Consider the following 20,992-nt stretch of genomic DNA (forward strand, 5'->3'; position numbering starts at 1 on the left):
CCCGCGGCCGGAAGATGGGAAATCCTACAGGACCACACATAAGCCCCAAAAGAAAGATCTTCCACAGCTCAACATTTTTGCTGTCAGGTTTGAGTCAGGTTAAGCCCGGGTACCAAGCATAAAGTGGGGAAAACATTTCCGGCCTTGCCTAATGCGGCAACTCAGATGCAGCCCAAAAAGGCTGCCCTTGACCCGCTTCGGGCTAGTTCTGTTTTGGTTAATTTTAGGCCCATTTTGGTCTATTTTCTTACGTTTTTGTTTTTCCATTCCAGATTTATTTATTGTTAATATATTTTTTCTACTCGTCGGTCAGATTTCGTTCTCCCGCATCGGCGCAAGAACTAAGCCCACCAGGCATCTGAAACATCCGATCAATGGATCAGAGGACTAATAGCTTCGGGTAGGGCTGCGCTCGGCCCCGGCTGGTTCCACTGGGCAGATGAAAATGGAAATTGAAGACTTGGCGTACTTCGTGTAGTTCGCTTCGCCTGACCGACAACACGTTGCACTCGGGACGTGGGAAGGGATCCTTTGGCCTCCGGGCAAGTCAGGACGTACCTATTCCGGTGGGCCAAGGCGTCCTTTGCGGAGTCGAAAAGGCCATTGTGATCGGTGACGTAGCGTTAGCGCGGAGCCCATCCCCAACATCGGAGATTATCTGGAGGACGGGAGTGACCAGAGAAGCAGGATCCGCGTCGGTACATACCGGCGAGGGTTGAGAGGGCCGCTAAGAGGCACCTGGCCTATCTGCGGGGAGCGCCCCGGGGAGTGCGATTGCCCTCGGACACCCGAAGAGGTGAGACACGGTGTGTGGAAGTGCAACCTATCCGGCCGTCGGTATCGGGGCCAGCGTCAACAGGGCCGAGGCCAAGACGGGGGACGAAGGGGGTAACTGAGGCGAGTTTCATGAGTGATATTCGACCCCGGTCCCAAGGTCGCTTCATTCACGAAGGCTTTACCATGGGGGATGGGCACGCTCAGTGGCTCACCTAGGGCAGGAATGACTTTTTTAGCACCCTTGGCCCACCGGCCTCTCCCCGTTTTTCCCCATGGAGGAAGTGGAGGTTCGGGCGAGATTTATCTTGCGGCAGCCGAGTAAGTGATCCACCCCTACCAGGGAATCAGCCTAGGATTAGACAGTAATCCTAGGCAGTAATCAATTTTCGTTTTGCATTTTAGTATTCTATTCGATTAATTTGATCCATTTGACTAATCGTTAGTTAATTCGATTAATCCCATTAGGATGATTTCTTTCAGCCCATGTAGAACAGAACAAACCTAACTTACCATCGGCTACCCCGAATCTCCCCCGGGTTTCCAACCCTAACCCTACCATTCGCGAAAGGTGGGCGCGGGAGCTTCTTCGCCCTTGGCAACGGGCCAATCCTCGGCGGCCGAAACCGAATAAATTTTAAGCCGCTACCATGACTCCATTCGCATGAATGGGGCGTTTGGCCCTCTCGGCAGCCCGCGAGACTTGCCCCTCCCTATGCCGCTAGTCCACTCACAAGGCCCTCGGTCCCACGGCAGGTCGCGAAACTTGCCTACGGCCCAAGCCGCCGTTATTTTTAAACGGACTAACCGATGGAGCCCAGTGGGGGTCGGGGCCCCTGATGCCCGCAGACGCAGGAAGCAGACGCATACATCTGAAAAGGGCACAAAAGCGTCGCCCACCCCCGGAGTCCATGCCTATTCTTTCTTCGTCGTTTCAGTATATTCTTGTCCGCTCTCATTTAGTTAGGTAGAGGCAAGCAGCATCTCAATATGTGGACAACCAACTCCGGCCTCCGGGGCAGGAAGCTCCACTGGGCCATCACCTTCACCTCCGTCGTCGGTTTCTCCCTGTTCGGTTATGATCAGGGTCTGATGTCCGGTATTCTGCAAGGTACATCTTTCGTCGACGAGTTCCCTGTCCTCGATAAGAACCTTCCTGGCAACAGTGAGGATCATGTCTCCGTCCTACAGGGTGCCGTCAACTCCTGCTACGAACTGGGCTGTTTCTTCGGTGCTATCTTCACACTCTGCTTTGGTCAGCGCACTGGCCGTACCCCTTTGCTGGTCACTGGTGGTACTCTTATGGTGATCGGTACTGTTCTCTCTACTACTGCCTTTGGCGAGTCCTGGGGTCTGGGTCAATTCGTGATTGGTCGTGTAATCTCTGGCCTCGGAAACGGTATGGACACTGCCACCATCCCCGTCTGGCAGTCTGAGTGTTCTAAGGCCCACAACCGTGGCTTCCTCGTCTGCTTTGAGGGTGCTATTATTGCTGTTGGTACCTTCATTGCCTACTGGATTGATTTCGGTTTTTCCTACACCGAATCCTCTGTCCAGTGGCGATTCCCTGTCGCCTTCCAGATCCTGTTCGCCGTCTTCGTCATTGTCGGTGCTCTTATGCTACCGGAGTCTCCTCGTTGGTTCATTATGAAGGGCAAGGATAAGGAGGCTCTCCAAGTCATGGCTCAGCTCAATGACAGTTCAGAGGATGAAGAGGACGTCCTTCGCGATTTCAACCTGATGAAGGCTGATATGAAGGCTGCCGAGGCCCAGGAGTCTACTAGTAGCTGGAAGACCCTCTTTACCTTCGGCAAGACCCAAGAGTTTCAGCGTATGATGATAGGTTGCTCTGGCCAGTTCTTCCAACAATTTACTGGTTGTAACGCAGCTATCTACTACTCTACCCTCCTTTTCGAGAACAACCTTCACATGGAGCACAAGATGGCTATGATTATTGGTGGTGTTTTCTCCACTGTCTACGCCCTTGCCACTATTCCTTCCTTCGTGATGGTTGAGAAGGTTGGTCGTCGCAACCTGTTCCTAATTGGTTTCCTCGGTCAAGGTCTTTCTTTTATTATCACTATGGGTTGTCTGATCGACGAGTCCACCGAGAATGCCAAGGGTGCCGCTGTTGGTATCTTCCTGTTTATCTGCTTCTTTGCTTTCACTACACTGCCTCTGCCTTGGATCTACCCTCCTGAGATTAATCCTCTTCGCACCCGTACCATGGCCGCTTCCGCTTCCACGTGCACCAACTGGATCAACAACTTCGCTGTTGTTATGTTCACCCCCGTTTTCGCCAATCAGAGCCCCTGGGGTATCTACCTGTTCTTCGCCCTGGTCAACTTCGTCGCCATTCCCTTTGCCTACTTCTTCTACGTTGAGACCGCCGGTCGTGATTTGGAAGAGGTTGACGTTATCTTCGCCAAGGCTCACATTGAGAAGAAGTGGCCCTTCCAGGTCGCTCAGCAGCTGCCTAAGCTCACCATTGAGCAGATCGGCCAGATGCAGGTCGAGCTTGGCTTGACTACCACCGACCACCATGCCACTGAGTCCGAGAAGGTTGAGATGGCTACTAGCAGCGGCGAGAGCGAGGATAAGCATGCTTCAGATTAATCTTGTTGATGGGCGAAAGGTGATACTAAAAATAGTTCATTGACTGAAACATAATGGTATAATGATATCATTGTAGTAGGGACTTCTTGTGCTAATGATAGAGAGGTGACGTATAGATAGAAGCTGAGGATTAGGAGATGAGGTTAGGCGGTTCCGACCCATCTAGCAACAGCTTTAAAAAATGAGGTTGGCTGGGCCTTTCGATGAAGATCTTACTACAATGATATCATTATACTATTATGTTAGTCAATCAACTATTGAATTGAGGTAGATGCTCAAGGCAGTCTGGCAGTGCAGACGGGTCGAAACGATCATGCAACCACACACACATACTGCACGGCATCTAAGGAAGGAACAACAGCATGGGAGGAAGGTGCTATCGTCGCAGGATCCAAACACTGCGTACTGTAGGCAGCGGATAGTCAAAGCATGAATAGCATGATGGTAGTTGTATTGCCTATCTCTTCCTGGTGGTCATCTTGTACACTTAGGCTGCGACAGCATCTATACTACTTGAAATCACGAGACCTGGGCGGTGACGGGCTACACCATACCTCCGTCACACACACCTTCTTCCTTTCCTTCTTCCTCAGTTAGTCAGATAGCTACGAATACAACGTTCGGCAAGCTGCACTCTGTTTAGCTCACTCCATCCAAACAGGTTATGAGCCCTCTGGCTCGCTCGCACTCGATCTAACCAGTCGACTGCGATCCTCGACACGCACGCAAGCACACGCTACGCGTAGATCTTGCACGCTATCTCTCACTTCAAAACCAAGGAAAACCCACGGTTATTCCACGGTCAACACTCGGTCATACCAAGAACGCCACGATGCCTGATCATAAAGAAAAGGACATCGACAAACTCACGAACATCGTGCCCAAGCTCAAAGGAAAACAAAACTTTCCTCGCTGGCGCGAGTTTCTTGAACTCGCTTGCAGGCATTACGACAAACACCTCTGGCAAATTGTCACTGGACAAAATCTTTGCCCTGAGGGCCCAGTCGATTACGCCGACAACGAAATCCGCGGAACTGGCGATCCCTCACTCCTCAAAGCGGCCTGTGGAAAGTTTAGATCTAGATGATAGCACCCTGCTGGAGGAAACAGTATTCGATGGTATACAGACCCGGACAGGAAGGATTCGGAAGAAGCCACGGCTACCAGACGGATTCGAAATTGGCAAGCCATAGTATAACTATATAATGCACTGAATGAAGCAGTTGAACAGTGAACTGGTTTGATATGTTATTAGAAATAATTTCTGTATCGTGACCATGTAATTAATTCGACAAAATGTAACACTAGTAGTACATAATATTACCTTGCAATCCGCATAAGATGTGCATGCCAAACCAGATCACCAGACTTGGCATGTTTGTACTGTTTTCGAATCCGCTGGATATCCGCGGATATCCAACTTTTTAAGGCTTAAATCCGCATCCAATCCGCGCGGATAGTTGGATGTCAGAATCGTATCCATATCCGCAATCTGCGGAGCGGATGTGGAGCGGATTTGGATTTTTGCGGATGCTGCCGCAGCCTACCCGTACCAGTCAAAAGAACTTTTACCATTGTTGCTGGTTGGATTGAAACACAATCATTAGGAGGCCTCGATGTGAGGTTGAAAACGAATTGTGAACATGCAGGTAAATACAATACTCTTTAAGTCGTTTGGCACCAGTTGACGAGGCCACGCGGCCGCGACCAGGCAGGACCCGCGCCCGCCCCGTGGTCTCGTGGTCTGTGCACTCCGGCTTGACCAGAGGCTGACACATGACCCTCCTCCACCTCTTCCTCCTCCAACTTCATGCGCCTTGCGACCTCTGCTTTACATCTTAGAGGCTGGCGTCCAATGTCCACTCTGCGGGCTCGCTCGCAAACATGGCGTCAGCGAGTCCTATGACAGACGTGACCCAGCGATTATTTGCGGACCTCAAGTCGAAGAACGATGATATTAAGGCCCGAGCTGCCTATGAGCTCCATGACAATGTGGTTGCCGTCTCTCGAGGTAGATCGCCGCCTTTGTGTACCCCGTGAGCTCAGAAGCTCTCACTAAGAACTTTGCCTATCTTCTCCGACAGATTGGCCATCCGAGAAATTCAACGAGTTCTACAATGCTGTCAGCCAGCGGATCGCGCAGCTGGTGGTGACGGGAGATGACGCCAATGAACGAGTCGGCGGTCTCCTCGCACTCGACCGGCTGATTGACTTCGACGGTGTGGATGCAGCTCAGAAAACCACTCGATTTGCCAGCTATCTCCGAAGCGCCCTACGAAGCAACGACAATGCGGTGTTGGTGTGCGCGGCCCGATCGCTTGGCCGGCTGGCTAAACCTGGCGGGGCATTCACAGCCGAGTTGGTAGAAAGTGAGATTCAGTCCGCTCTGGAATGGCTACAGTCAGAGCGTCAGGAAAGCCGTCGATTCGCTGCTGTTCTGGTGATTCGGGAGCTAGCCAAGGGCTCGGCAACACTATTGTACGGCTTCGTGCCTCAGATCTTCGAGCTTGTCTGGGTCGCACTTCGAGACCAGAAAGTGCTCATCCGAGAGACAGCTGCACAGGCTGTGGGAGAGTGCTTCGAAATCATCGTGGCCCCAGACTCGTCCGTCCGTCAATCATGGTTCGCAAGGATCTATGAAGAAGCGTTACTGGGACTGAAGTCCCATAATGTGGACTGGACTCACGGATCGCTCCTAATCCTCAAGGAGCTATTCCTTAAAGGCACAATGTTCATGAAGGAGCATTATCGAAATGCCTGCGAGATCGTGCTACGTCTGAAGGATCACCGAGATGCTAAGATTCGCAATCAGGTCGTCCTCACCATCCCTATCCTTGCGTCCTATGCGCCTGGTCGTATTTCCACAAATCCATGATTTACCTTCAAGCCCAACTCAAGAGGGAGAAGGAAAGAAACGCGGCCTTGTGGCTATTGGCAAGATTGCCACTGCAGTGGGACCTGCTATTAGCGGATACCTTGATGGGATCATCGTCTATATCCGCGAGGCACTGGCAATGAAGGCGTGAGTGATGAACCATGCTGAAACCAAACCTTTGTAAATGGATTCTAGCTAACTTGCAATAGGAGAAACCGAGCAGGTATCGATGAAGCTCCCATGTTCGAGTGTATCAGCATGCTGTCGCTGGCAGTCGGACAAACTCTCAACGGTCACATGGAGCAATTGCTTGATGCCATCTTTGCATGCGGTCTCAGCAAATCACTGACGCAAGCTTTGGTCGATATGGCCCACTACATCCCTCCTATTAAGCCCGTAATTCAGGATAAACTTCTCGACGAGCTGAGCATTATACTCAGCGGTACCTCATTCCGTCCGCTCGGTTGTCCCGAAAACCGACTTCCCCCTATGCCAGCATTTGCAAGGGATTTCGGTCCCCCAGAAAGCTACTCCGAAGCGGAAATTGCGCTCGCTCTCCACACTCTAGGCAGCTTTGACTTCTCCGGTCACAGCTTGAACGAATTCGTGCGTGGCGTTGCGATCAACTACGTGGAGAATGACAATCCCGATATCCGAAAAGCGTCGGCTCTCACATGTTGCCAGCTGTTTGTCCACGACCCGATCATCAACCAGACTAGTGGTCACTCAATTCAAGTTGTCAGTGAAGTCATTGACAAACTATTGACGGTTGGTATCGGTGATCCAGACCCTGAAATCCGACGCACGGTGCTGTGGTCACTGGATCGGAAGTTTGACCGTCACTTGGGCCGCCCTGAGAATATTCGGAGCTTGTTCCTAGCGGTCAATGATGAGGTCTTCGAAGTCAAGGAAGCTGCTATTTGCATCATCGGCCGTCTATCCAACGTGAATCCAGCATATGTTTTCCCTCCACTGCGGAAGCTACTGGTGAATCTTCTGACTGGACTCGGATTTGCGAACACTGCCCAACAAAAGGAAGAGACTGCTCAGCTCATCAGCTTATTTGTCTCCAATGCAACCAAGTTGATCAGGTCGTATGTTGACCCAATGGTTACAGCACTGCTGCCCAAATCAACGGATAGCAATCCAGGTGTCGCCGCGACCACACTCAAAGCTGTCGGAGAGCTTGGCAACATTGGCGGCGGCGAGATGAGACGCTATCTGCCCCAGATCATGCCCATAATCTTGGAGTCACTCCAGGATCTTTCCTCCCATACTAAGCGCGAGGCGGCCCTTCGGACCCTTGGTCAGTTGGCTGCCAACGCTGGCTACGTGATCGACCCGTACCTCGAGTACCCTCATCTACTTGACGTCTTGATCAACATCCTCAAGACAGAGCAAACGGGCTCTTTGCGGAAAGAGACAATCAAGCTGGTGGGTGTGCTTGGTGCTTTAGACCCCTACAAGTACCAACAAATCAGTGATGTGGAGCCTGATGTTCACCACATTAACGAAGTTCAAGACCCGACGGACGTTGCCTTGATCATGCAGAGTCTTACTCCGTCGAACGAGGAGTACTACCCCACGGTGGTGATCCATACATTACTGCAGAACATTCTGAGAGAGAACTCACTGGTGCAATACCACTCATCAGTGATCGACGCCATCGTTACCATTTTCAAGACTTTGGGCTTGAAGTGTGTCCCATTCCTTGGACAGATTGTTCCCGCATTCATTTCGGTTATCAGAAGCTCCCCTGCTAGCCGACTTGAGTCGTATTTCAATCAGATGGCTATCTTGGTTAACATTGTGCGTCAGCACGTTCGTGCCTTCTTACCTGAGATCATTGACGTGATCCGTGAATTCTGGGATGCGTCATACCAGGTACAGGGTACAATTTTGTCCCTGATGGAGGCTATTTCCAGGTCCTTGGAGGGAGAGTTCAGAAAGTACCTCGCTCGCTTGATTCCCCTAATGTTGGATACTCTCGAGAAGGACACTACCCCTCGCCGGCAACCGTCGGAGAAAATTCTCCATGCTTCCCTGATCTTCGGCTCAAGTGGTGAAGAGTACATGCACCTCATCATTCCCGCTATCGTGCGCCTCTTTGAACGACCGCAGCATCCTCAGAGCATTCGCAAGTCGGCTATTGACAGCTTGACGAAGCTGTCGCGCCTAGTCAATGTCTCTGACTTTGCTTCCCTCATAGTCCACTCTTTGTCGCGAGTCGTGGTCAGTGGCGACCGTGTCTTACGTCAAGCTGCAATGGACTGCATCTGTGCGCTGATCTTCCAGCTTGGCCAGGACTTTACACACTACATCCATCTTTTGAGCAAAGTTCTCAAGCAGCACCATATCAATCATGTCAATTACCAGATCCTGGTGACGAAGCTTCAAAAGGGCGATCCGCTCCCGCAAGACCTCAATCCCGAAAAAAACTACTCCTTCCCCTCTGATGACACGAAATTTGCGGAGATTGGCCAAAGGAAGATTGTTGTCAACCAGCAGCATCTAAAGCATGCTTGGAATTTTTCACAAAAGCCAACTCGCGAAGATTGGCAAGAATGGATCCGTCGGTTCAGCGTTGAGCTCCTCAAAGAATCGCCCTCGCCCGCATTGCGGGCATGCGCAAGCTTGGCTGGTATCTACCAGCCGTTGGCAAGGGATCTTTTCAATGCCGCCTTCGTATCTTGCTGGACCGAACTGTTTGACCAGTATCAAGAAGAACTAGTTCGCTCCATTGAGAAGGCCCTCACTTCACCAAACATCTCACCGGAAATCCTGCAAATTCTTCTGAACCTCGCCGAGTTTATGGAACACGACGATAAGGCTTTACCCATTGATATTCGCATCCTGGGCAAGTATGCTGCTAAGGGCCATGCTTTTGCCAAGGCTCTGCATTACAAAGAACTTGAATTTGAGCAGGATCAAAACTCCGGTGCTGTCGAAGCTTTGATTACCATCAACAACCAGCTACAGCAATCAGATGCTGCGATTGGTATCCTGCGGAAGGCACTGTCATACCGCGACGTGGAGCTGAAGGAAACTTGGTTTGAGAAGCTGCAGCGCTGGGACGAAGCTCTGGCTGCGTACAAACGACGCGAGAAAGCGGATCCGGATTCCTTCGGCATTACTATGGGCAAGATGCGCTGCTTGCACGCTCTCGGTGAATGGAAGGTTCTTTCCGATTTTGCGCAGGAGAAATGGAATCAGGCATCGTTGGAGCACCGCAGAGCCATTGCTCCCCTTGCTGCTGCTGCTGCATGGGGCCGTGGTCAGTGGGAGCTGATGGACTCGTACTTGAGTGTCATGAAAGAACAGTCTCCCGATCGGTCTTTCTTCGGCGCTATCCTTGCCATTCATCGCAACCAGTTCGACGAGGGGAACATGTACATCGAGAAAGCACGGAATGGCCTTAACACCGAACTTTCAGCCTTGCTCGGAGAGTCATACAACCGGGCATACGATGTGGTTGTCCGCGTCCAGATGCTTGCCGAACTGGAGGAGATCATCACTTACAAGCAACATGTTGGAGACCCGGAGAAGCAGGAAGCCATGCGCCAGACTTGGAACCAGCGCTTGCGGGGATGTCAGCAAAATGTGGAAGTGTGGCAGCGCATGCTAAAGGTCAGAGCACTTGTCACTGCTCCCCGGGAGAATTTGGACATGTCCATCAAATTCGCCAATCTTTGCCGCAAGTCCAACCGCATGGGCCTTGCAGACCGTTCCTCAACTCTCTGGAGACGGTCATCCAAGATGCCAACTGTACGCGCACTATCGTGCCTCCAGAGGTAACCTATGCTCGATTAAAATTCAGCTGGGCCAATGGAAGCCAGCATGAAGCCCTCGAGGCGTTGAAAGACTTCAATATGGAACTCAGTGAGGACCTTTCTAAGTTTAATACTCTTTTCGCTTCGCAAAATGAGAGTCACGGAATGAATGGTGTCAACGGTATCTCAGATCCCAACCACCCGGATGCCGTGCGCCTGCGAGGACGAGTCGTGGATGTCGGGAACGCTAGAAAACTTCTCTCTAAGAGTTATCTCAGACAGGGAGAATGGCAAAGAGCCCTTCAAAAGGCGGAATGGACATCAGACAACGGCCGCGAGGTCCTTGGAGCCTACTCAGCGGCCACACAATACAATCACGATTCCTACAAAGCCTGGCACGCTTGGGCTCTTGCAAACTTCGAGATGGTGCAGACCATCGTTAGCCAAGTTAAGGAAGCCAAGGGTGACAAGAAGGCGCTTGTGCCGCCACCCCCCACCTTGTCATTGACCATGTCATTCCTGCCATTCGTGGTTTCCTGCGGTCAATTGCCTTGTCTTCCGCATCCTCGTTACAAGACACACTGAGATTGCTGACCTTGTGGTTCGCACATGGTGGTGATCATCATGTCAACACCGTGGTCACTGAAGGCTTTACAACGGTCAATATTGACACTTGGCTTTCTGTCACCCCGCAACTTATCGCCCGGATCAATCAGCCTAACATCAGAGTTTGTGGTGCCGTTCACAGACTCCTCGCGGAAGTTTGCAAGGCCCACCCTCAGGCCCTGGTGTATCCGTTGACAGTTGCCATGAAATCCAACGTCGCCCGACGCTCACAATCTGCAAGCAATATCATGCAAAGCATGCGCCAGCACAGCGCCAAACTCGTCGAACAGGCCGATCTCGTAAGTCACGAATTGATCAGAGTTGCTGTGCTGTGGCATGAGCTGTGGCATGAAGGTTTGGAGGAGGCTTCTCGTCTCTACTTCGGCGATCATAACGTCGAGGGCATGTTCGCAACACTTGCAACTCTTCATGACATGCTTGACAAAGGTCCCGAGACTCTTCGTGAAGTCTCATTCGCCCAAGCTTTCGGACGCGATCTGGCGGAAGCCAAACATTACTGCATGCTCTACCGCCAGACTGAGGAGATTGGTGATTTGAATCAAGCTTGGGACCTTTACTACACTGTGTTCCGCAAGATTAGCCGACAGCTCCCGCAATTGTCGATTCTCGATCTCAAATACGTCTCCCCTCGTTTGAAGGATTGCAATGGCCTGGACCTGGCCGTGCCTGGAACCTACCAGAGCGGTCGTCCGATTATTTGCATCGTCAGCTTTGACCCAATTTTACACGTCTTGCAGACTAAGAAGAGACCAAGACGGATGACCCTTAAGGGTAACAATGGTAAATCCTACATGTATTTACTCAAGGGTCAAGAAGATATTCGCCAAGACGAGAGAGTTATGCAACTCTTCGGACTAGTCAACACTCTTCTCGACAACGATAGTGAAAGCTTCAAACGCCATCTGTCTGTTCAGCGCTTCCCCGCTATCCCGTTGTCGCAGAGCTCTGGCCTGCTCGGATGGGTGTGTAATAGTGATACACTGCATGCTCTTATCAAGGAATACCGAGAGAGCCGCCGTATTCTGCTCAACATTGAGCGTCGGATCATGCTTCAGATGGCTCCGGATTATGACAGCCTTACCGTTATGCAGAAGGTTGAGGTCTTTGGTTACGCTATGGACAACACTACCGGAAAAGATCTGTATCGGGTGCTGTGGCTCAAGAGCAAGAGCTCCGAAGCCTGGCTTGAACGACGCACCAACTACACCCGATCCCTCGGTGTCATGTCCATGGTCGGATACATCCTTGGCCTGGGTGATCGTCATCCTTCCAACTTGCTACTTGATCGCACGACTGGTCACGTGGTCCACATCGATTTTGGCGACTGTTTCGAAGTGGCCATGCACCGCGAGAAATACCCCGAACGTGTCCCATTCCGCCTAACACGTATGTTGACCTTCGCTATGGAAGTTAGTAACATCGAGGGAAGCTACCGCATCACGTGTGAGGCTGTGATGCGTGTTCTTAGGGAGAACAAGGATTCCCTCATGGCTGTTTTAGAAGCCGTAAGTTTTTCTCTTCTGCTTGTTCCTCTCTCGTTCTGCCTCCATCTTTCGTTGTCTCTTTTTGCACATCGACTTCATGATAATTTTCTAACTTGACTATTCTAGTTTATCCACGATCCCTTGATCAATTGGCGCCTGGGCGCGCAGGAGTCCCCTGATCGAACGACTCTTACCGCGGAACGTCGCCAGTCAATTATCGAGGGCATCAATTTCGAGCATGGCATGCAATCAAACAGCGTGTCTCGCCCCCGCCGACCATCCATCTTAGAAGGCGGCATCCTTGACATCCAGGAAGGTGGAACCGAGGCTCGCGAGGCACAAAATGCTCGTGCTCTCCAGGTTCTCGCCCGTGTCAAGGAGAAACTGACCGGTGCCGAATTCAGGCATAGTGACGAACTGAATATCAGCGACCAGGTGGACAAGCTCCTTGCTCAAGCCACCAACGTGGAGAACATTTGTCAGCATTGGATCGGATGGTGCAGCTTCTGGTGAATAAACATTTTCCGAGGCTGTGAAACATTTCCTTTCCTCCCAATATTTTCAAGTCTTGCTATGATGTGATACGACGACTTCCATCTTTCTTGGCTCGTTCGCACGAGGCATAAATTTTTCTTTTTCGCTTGTCAGTGTATCTAGAGTTCCCCCCCCCCGCGGCTCTTGTTGATTAAACATATCTCCGTTCAGAATATTATGCATGCGTGCTGATATTTCCTTAATGCGAGAAAAGTGCGGTCTAAATAGTGTTTAAGGGTAAGGCATTCGAGTACATTTACCCGCCGTCCCTCTTGATAAAAATTAGTCATATTTTTCGTGGGAATAAAAATTTGAGGGTATGAATATTAAAATATGAGGCATCTAATGGGGCGGATATAACCCGTGGGGTACCTACACAAGCTTAAAGTGATGGTAATGAAGGCCTTTTTCTGACATGAGTGATTATTTTCTCGGCATTTTTCCCACTCTATAATAAAGCGTTTTATAAATAGCTCCTCTAGTGATTTGCTCACTATTTGGAAATCTATTAATAGTTATTGCTTTAAAAACGCAGTATAATCATATTGATCTGATAACTGAGCAAGATAAGATTCAACAGCTAAATCTAGCATCTGATTGGCTATATATTGTAGTGGGGAGACCCCCTCCCCCTACTACATGGGTGCCATCCAGACTATGTGACATAGCCGGCAGTATACAGTGGCCGGATAGCTAGTTCTAGAATACACCTTCTTGCACCTCCCCGACCTGACCCCTACATTTGGGCTTCTCGCTGGTTCCTGATTGCTACGTGTGTGTTTTGTGGTGGTTTTTCCGCTGAATCGACCCGCACGTCTCAGCGCGTGCTGCCATCGAGTGTTCCCCTCTTCAATATCTATATACATAAGCGAACGTCACGGTATTCGCTTCGATGTATTGATATACAGCGGTCATACGCTAATAAAGCTACCCCCCAAGCCCCAATTGGTATATGCACTAATTACTTTACTAGTACTATGGCCTTCCATGCAAGCACCGGCTAGCTAGTTTTCTTGCATCAAAACAACCAATACCATTAGGCGATATCCACCATTCTGGCGGATTGGCCTTGATTCGTCTGATACGCCTTATTTACCGCTATTAACTTAGACCCTCGCATCGTCACAGCAACGATACAGAGATCTAATCAGGTCGCTAAAAATGAGGTGATTGGGCTAATGAGAAAGAAGAAGGCATCAGGGAAGTGTTCAAATTGCGGGGAAGTTGATCATTCATATAAAACATGCCCTGTTGCCAAATAGGGCCGTTTAATTACTTCATATAACTAGTAGAACTGAACTAAATTGGTGTTGGGGTGGAAGAAGATTATATAAGCTTGAAAGATTACACAACGTTTTGAGGTGCCGTTACCCAAAAAAAGTGAGGTGCCCCGACAAATACCCCAGATCAGCTCAGGCCGATCAGGGGCGCGCTCAATTCTACTCAGTGAGCAAAAGCGGCGAGAGGGTGAGCACTAGAACGGAAGGGGAGCGCCAAGAGTTGGCGGACATTATCCGGTATATATGCAGCCAGCAAAGTGCAGAGTGAACAGACAATGTGGGAATGGATAACCACCAATCATCCTTTCAAGGCAAACTCAGATAGGTTTTTGGCTTCTTAAGGGACTACCTCAGAACGAATTCTCACGCCTACCTGAGTGATACCATCATTTGTCTTCGGAAGACCCCTTGATTTAGTACACCAGGGACATCCATCCTCCTCACGGGTGCCAATTGCGATCTACAACGATTATCGTGAAGAAATGGCGGCCTTCATTGATACATTCCCACCCTGTAAGTATCAGCCGGCATTTTGAAGACTAGAAGTTAACGAATGAAGTTTTATTCGTCAATGTGGAGGACGTCGCCCAGCTACATGTCGCTGCATTGTTGCTTCCTGATGTTGAAGGGGAACGCATTCTTGCCTTTGCGGGTCCTTTCAACCGAAATGACCTCGTTCGATCTATCCGCAAACTATTCCCAGGCCGTCAGCTCTCCGAAGATATACCTGGTCTGACAATGAACGAGAGTTCTATAATGCCTGCTGCAAGGGCAAACGATCTCTTGAAAGGGATGTGGGACAAGGAGTTCACAAGTTTGGACGATAGCCTGAAAGATAATTTAGAGGAGTTCCTCTAATATCCTAACGCAGGCGGCGCATAAAGCGTCACCAAGTCAGACAAGTCGGAGATTTCAGAGGACATTCGTGACTGGGGTGAGAATGTGAAGAAGGCGATACCAATTTATGAACTAGATTAGAATAGGCAAGTTCGGGGGTACGAAAAGCGAGTTGAGATATTGGTCCGTTTCTAAATATCGCAGTTCCATGTCACGCAAATAAAATTCCGTGGCCCGTCAGTATTTGAATCAATCGCACAACAGCAGCGGGGTACCTTAGCCCTGTAAAGTGTGACTTTCGATCTCGAAGCCTTCGCATCCTTCAACCAGATGATGATAATAATCAGCTAACGTTTCCGGCCTGGGAACAACCTGCCATTTTGATCGAAACAGAAAATTGAGTTCCAGCAAGGCCAGTTCTGTTGGACTAATCCCGCCTATCCTAGTATATGTCTTGTTCGTCCAGAACGCGTCACTCAAACCATTGCTGGCGACCGTTGCACTGATAATCAAAAACTGGTATATTGTCAAACTTGTGACCGTAAATGCGGGATACATTTCACCGAGCAAGTCCATGTAGTACACATGCTAAGCAGGATTGCAGGTAAAAGATTAACATGTGTTGTCAATCGTTGGAGGTAGCTGTGCACGGAAATAGCCGGTGGGGATCGTGAATGAAACCGAGTAGGCTGATTTTGTTGGAGTGGTATATTGACATTGATGTGGATCAACTCCATAACCATGTCCGAAATCAACGTAACCAGGATAGGCATCTCGGTAAACTCGTAAGAAGCAGGTAATAACTTGATTTTGGGCTTGGAAGCTGACGGCTGCCCCTATTCTGGGCAGTCCGTGTTGGCAGTCAAAGGACGGCCAAACTTTTTATTTGTCGATCTTGTCTCTCATCAGTCATCACGGTTCTTAGGCCCTGAACTGCAGGCAGCCATCGAGGAGAACGTGAATTAAGGCCTCACGATGAAAATTTGAGACAAAGCGCGTCGTTAAACGAGCGGTTTGAAGTTCCACTGAAAACTCCTCTGGCATGCCAAAATTACTACATGGCAGCAGTGTGGCTTCTCTTTTGTCAGTGCTAACACTAATCGGAGAAGCTGCGGCTAGCCGACTTTCTTATAGTGCAAGTAATTTAGAAGGTGAAAAAGTTGACAGATGCTCGTCACAGACGAACCGTCCAGAGGCTCATGGTAGGAGTGATTAAATCATGACATCAATACACAGGTACAGACTGTGGAGGCAGAGAATGCAAGCTTGGCTAGAATTATTTGCGAAGCGACTTATGATCCAACGTGTCTCTGCTAACACAGCCTTGTAGATGCCTGGAGATGTCGGAGCGACCACGACGCTAGCAAGTGGGATTGGGAACTGGTTACAACAGTTTGTGGCAAGAAACCAGAAATGGAAATTTTTCATTTTGAACCCTTCACAAGTGCTACGTAGGAGATTTTTCAATTTCATATTTCAAGCCTGACTTCCATCTTGCGGAGTTCAGCCCCTTTCATGCCTCCGCCGAATCATGTTCAACTGTCATCCAATAGCAAAGCTCTTTCCTAGGCATTCTTCCCTAGCAGATCAAGCGAGGGCATGACTCCCGCGTTCTCAAACGACCGATATGTCTCGATCCAGGTATCCAATGTTTTATGATTGCGATACCAGCCAAACTCTCTCGCCTTGTTGATAGACGAGATAGTCAGCCACGACTTACCAGTGGCCCAATTGAAAAATCCCCAAGTACCCCAGTCAAAGGCATCAGCCCTGCCACCATACTTGCTGATAACGCGTTCCCAGATCTCACGCTTGTCAGAGGCCCATTTGATCATATCAATCTCATTTGCCAGGGTATCAGCCTGGCCCGCAGCCTTCTCGAACTTGGGTTCGGGGGCTTCGACACCAAGATAGGAAGCAAATTCCTGCCAGATGAACTTCCACACGAAAACATCTCCATTGACATGATTGAATGCTTCATCCTTGCAGTGTTCCATGGAAGCACTCCAAACAGACAGGTCTGCAAGGCTTGGGGCATAGGAATTGTCATCTATCGAGTTCCAGAAATATTCATTGCCAGGGAAATCTGCTGGCTGTCCCAGTTCGCGGCAGATCAGCATATAAATCGCGATCGTCAAAACCTCAGACATTCCATTGGCTGGATCTATATGTCAATAACTTTCTCAAATGAATTGAAAAAGAGAACTCACCATGAGGCGCGTATCCGTTGATCGCATTCGGACGGATCACATTCCAAGACCAGGACTTGCGACGAGCTTGGGCCTCACGGAGGTAATCTTCCTGGTCGTAGTAGAAGTTGAAACCATGATCATCGTAGCGGGGAAAAGATTCCTCCAAAGGAACCTTGACTGGACCGAGATGGACACCATAATACTGCTACATTAGTATGGTTGAATAACACTGTGTGAGGGTGCAGTCACACTCACCTTCCCACCAGTCTGCAGGCAAACTCGCTGCAATCCAGGACATGTAGTATCTATGGAATCAAGAAAGTTGCGAAACAACGGCACGTTTTTATCCTTCAATGCTTGGAAATCATCGCTGTGAACATAGGATGTGAAGAAGGCGTGTGTGACGTCGCTGCAAATATCCTTAATCGTAGCAGTGATCTTCTCCACCGGCTCGAGGAAGTCTACTAGCACAAACTTGACTCGAGGATCAATCCAGGCACTAGTAAGCGGGCGTCTAGATGTCACGATGATTTTGCTCCTGGGAATCATGAGATATGGAATAGGAATGTGGTCGGGATTCATACCATTCCTCCTTAGGCTGGCGAACTAAATGCTCGATGATATTAAAACCGCTGATGCCATTGGCACCGGTGACGAAGGCAACCTTTCTCGTTCTTGTACCCATTGTTTGTCCGGGGTTCGCTGTGTGGTGTCATATTGCAAGAGGCGGAATCGTCGATGGTTTATGTACTGTCAACAAGGGACCACGTCGGAGGAGGATCCCCTCCCAAGTAGTAAGAGCGAAGAATAGTGGGTCCCGGTTAAAACGGCACCGAGACCTACATCATGGTATGGGTTCACCGAGTCGTGGCAGGGTGGGGTCTTCGCAAAGCAGTATCTTCCAGGAGTAAAGTAGACTTGAAGAATGGTCAGTTGGTACTAACACCAAGCAATACAAGTAGGCATTATTATTAAGGAAGGCTCTGCCCGGCGTCGGATCGAATGTATTGGATTGTCTGCTTCGCTTCATATCATCACAGTACGCATCAATTGATTTGTGAAGCCAAGGGGATAATCCCGAATCCGGTAAGGCCTTGGCGATCATTGTGGATCTGCACGGAATTACGGAAATGAGCATTAAATTCGGATGTTACACAATCCTTTGAAGTGACTTGTAGTTTGATTTTCCATAGGGAAAAGGATGTTGACAGAATGTGTCATATTCAATCCTCTTGTCGAGGCGGAGGGCTTGTGGCTCGGTACACGTAGGCAGTTACTTTGACGAGCAGATATATTTGGAGTTCCATCTTCGAGTGGGATGTGCTAGCATTTGTTTCATTGAACACAAATCTCCCTCCTTTCACTCTAAAACTTGGGAAACGTCGTCGTATTGTTGGTATTGACCTTTTTCGATCTTCTCTTCGCCGCGATTGGCTCGGGTATCCCAGACTCAAGCTCGACAGCTCCGGGGCCTGTCGAAATGCCTTGATGCAAAGTTTGATTGGCAACCGTTACTTCTGTGCCTTCGGCTCTCCGGTGGGATGGAATCAAGACAGCGTAGTATCTAGGTAGCACCACGGCAAGCAGAATGGTAAGTAGACCAATGTGAGCCAGGGTAAAACCTGCAATCATCATTGGGTCATATCGCAACGAATAGAATTCGGGGTATGCGAAACTGAAAACAATGGCCAGAACAGGCGCACTGACATATCGAAGCAAAATGGGCCAGAAACTAGGAATGTTCCAATTTCCGTTGCCGCCAATCACCCCATTAAGGTCGCGCCTGAGTTGATTACCCTGTACCTTGTTTTCAGTTATCTGGAAATGTAGATTGTCTTCTGTGGAACGTACGGAATATAGGGCCAGGTACCAAAATCTACTCAAAATCGAAGCGCGTCCCCAGACGTGGACTGGTTTGATACTCGGCGTTGTGGCAACAAGGACAGAGGCTGCCGTGCACAGAATATACGTTCCAAACCCTGCACCAGCGCCGATGGTAGGGCTTGAAACGCTGTGCGCGACTGTGACTCCCACGATTTGACCTCCTAAATATCCGACGTTGTATACGACAAAGGCCGGCAGCCCGGTTTGGCTAACAACATCATGCCATCGATAAGCTGTTGTTGAGCTGACAAGTTCAGACCAGACCACGAAAATCAATGCAACATTGTTGGTCCATCGGTCAATCCCGTCCAGCAGGTAAAAGCCAAATTCGGTACAGTACGGGAGACACATCAGAAACGATATGATCGTGAGGCCCGTTACAATCACCGGCCGCGACAATTTCACGCCGGCATCTACGACCAACGTGGCAACTGCATCCAGCATCACGAAGGCTGAGCTGAATCCGAGAACCACCAGGGTAAAGAACAGCAGCACTGCCCACCAATTCGCACCCGGCATGTGGAGCACGGCCTCAGGGAGTGTCAGGAAGCCAACCACGAAGGCACCCAACCTTTCACCATCTTGCGGCCACCGTCGGAGGTAGCCAACAACGCCGAAGACAGCGAAGGCCGCGAAATTTTCGAACAAAACATTGCTCCCGCAGATCAGAACTGCATCCATGACGGCATTGGAATGTTTGGAGTTGTAGGATGCGTATGATGTAAAATAACCGAAGCCAATGCCAGTTGAGAAAAAGACCTGCCCGACAGCAGTTTGCCAGACAGTCCCCGAGGCAAGTTGATCACTTCGCCATGTCGCCCAGAGCAGCCGGACTCCCTCGCGGGCATTTTCCAGCGAGCAGGATCGGGCGACGATGATGATGGTGGTGACAATCGGGAGGCCCATAGTCCAGTAGACTACACGGCCTGTGAGGCCTACACCGCGAAAGATGGAAATCCAAATGAGGAACCAGAGAAAGGCACTCCAGCCGACTGTCTCTCCGATCAACGCAACACCAGGATACTGCGTATAGTTTTCAACAGCATCATTGTTTGCAGTGAGGTTTCCCGCGATCGGATCCACATTAGCCACGACATCACCCATGTAGAAGTCCTCGATTCTTCCTTCTCACGGCAGGGGGCTTCGGAATGAGTTGCGAAAGTAGTTCATGATCCATGCCAGATTCACTGTGAAGTACTGCACGACAACGAAGCTGACAATAACGGGACCCAGCCCAACACCCTTCAAACGTTTGTTAATATTGTTGAACGCGATCACCGTTCCGCCGCGATATGCTTGCCCGATTGAAATCTCAAGAATGAGGGCCGGGATGGCAACAAGGAACACAGCCAAAAGATATGGAATAAACCACTGCAGTCCATAATTACTATAGACCACCGACGGATATCGCAGTAGATTTCCTTGACCAGCACATCCTCCCATGGCAGCCAGCAGGAAGGCTGCTCGGGAAGGCCATTGATCACGTCCGTCCTCTGACTTTTGTGGTTGCGGAGCGATCCAGCCCACGACCTTCTTTAGATACTGGATGAGGATTGCAACAATATTCCCAAAAGACGTATTCTTAAGAGAAGAGATCCATGCCACGATCCTCCTCGCATGACGGTCAAGTACCATAATGCGATCGATCGAGCGGCGGAGCTCTGGGAGTTTCGGGGTAAAACAATTATGCGGCTTGCACCACACTAATTCTTGTCTGGAAACAAGGCCAAGTTAGCAAACACGTCAGCCCTGCGAAAGGGAGAGCCGCTCTTATAAATGAATCCGGATCTTTGCCACGGCCAAGGGCTTGTCGGCCTCCTCATCCCAGAGCTCACGCCACGTCCTCTGTCAAGATGAGTCCATGCCAAGTGCCCAGAAGAGGGTTCCTCAAATCAACTCCCTGATTATTGAGCTGAGAGGTGATAGCGAGGCGGGCCAAGAGCCTTGGAAGGACCTCACCGGCGCGATGTCCCTTTCTGTCCTGGAAGACTTGGCAAGGCGTGTGATACGGTCGAGATCCAACACAGCTTGGCTCTTTCAGCTGGCATTGGAGATAGCTATGTCATGAAAGACGTCCTAGCATGTCTCGGAGCTTCGAATGCTCAATTCTGTTGCGTTT

General features: G+C 49.9%; 6 protein-coding genes across 6 annotated transcripts; 4 read left to right on the forward strand and 2 right to left on the reverse strand.

The window, feature by feature from the left end:
* Positions 1-1,764: 1,764 nt before the first annotated feature.
* Positions 1,765-3,390, forward strand: N7532_007241 (sugar porter family MFS transporter; the record flags this gene model as incomplete). The annotated part of the gene is made up of 1 exon (XM_056619734.1): positions 1,765-3,390. The coding sequence occupies one exon, from the start codon at positions 1,765-1,767 to the stop codon at positions 3,388-3,390; it is 1,626 nt and encodes a 541-aa protein (XP_056473100.1).
* An 832-nt stretch (positions 3,391-4,222) lies between these two features.
* N7532_007242 (uncharacterized protein) lies at positions 4,223-4,477 on the forward strand (the record flags this gene model as incomplete). The annotated part of the gene is made up of 1 exon (XM_056619735.1): positions 4,223-4,477. One exon carries the CDS (start codon positions 4,223-4,225, stop codon positions 4,475-4,477), a length of 255 nt encoding a protein of 84 aa, XP_056473101.1.
* A 797-nt stretch (positions 4,478-5,274) lies between these two features.
* On the forward strand, positions 5,275-12,659 carry N7532_007243 (Serine/threonine-protein kinase tor2; the record flags this gene model as incomplete). Its single annotated transcript, XM_056619736.1, has 7 exons — positions 5,275-5,401; positions 5,475-6,228; positions 6,278-6,412; positions 6,475-10,030; positions 10,057-10,576; positions 10,612-12,167; positions 12,273-12,659. 7 exons carry the CDS (start codon positions 5,275-5,277, stop codon positions 12,657-12,659), a joined length of 7,035 nt encoding a protein of 2,344 aa, XP_056473102.1.
* Positions 12,660-14,442: 1,783 nt separating this feature from the next.
* N7532_007244 (uncharacterized protein) lies at positions 14,443-14,818 on the forward strand (the record flags this gene model as incomplete). Its single annotated transcript, XM_056619737.1, has 2 exons — positions 14,443-14,473; positions 14,520-14,818. 2 exons carry the CDS (start codon positions 14,443-14,445, stop codon positions 14,816-14,818), a joined length of 330 nt encoding a protein of 109 aa, XP_056473103.1.
* A 1,544-nt stretch (positions 14,819-16,362) lies between these two features.
* Positions 16,363-17,674, reverse strand: N7532_007245 (SDR family oxidoreductase; the record flags this gene model as incomplete). Its single annotated transcript, XM_056619738.1, has 4 exons — positions 16,363-16,955; positions 17,008-17,191; positions 17,245-17,527; positions 17,574-17,674. 4 exons carry the CDS (start codon positions 17,672-17,674, stop codon positions 16,363-16,365), a joined length of 1,161 nt encoding a protein of 386 aa, XP_056473104.1.
* Positions 17,675-18,354: 680 nt separating this feature from the next.
* N7532_007246 (sodium:neurotransmitter symporter family protein) lies at positions 18,355-20,508 on the reverse strand (the record flags this gene model as incomplete). Its single annotated transcript, XM_056619739.1, has 3 exons — positions 18,355-18,786; positions 18,841-19,993; positions 20,072-20,508. 3 exons carry the CDS (start codon positions 20,506-20,508, stop codon positions 18,355-18,357), a joined length of 2,022 nt encoding a protein of 673 aa, XP_056473105.1.
* Positions 20,509-20,992: the final 484 nt, after the last annotated feature.

The sequence above is a fragment of the Penicillium argentinense genome (assembly GCF_028826775.1).
Source record: "Penicillium argentinense strain IBT 30761 chromosome Unknown utg000006l_segment0_segment0, whole genome shotgun sequence".
Classification (NCBI taxonomy): Eukaryota; Fungi; Ascomycota; class Eurotiomycetes; order Eurotiales; family Aspergillaceae; genus Penicillium; species Penicillium argentinense.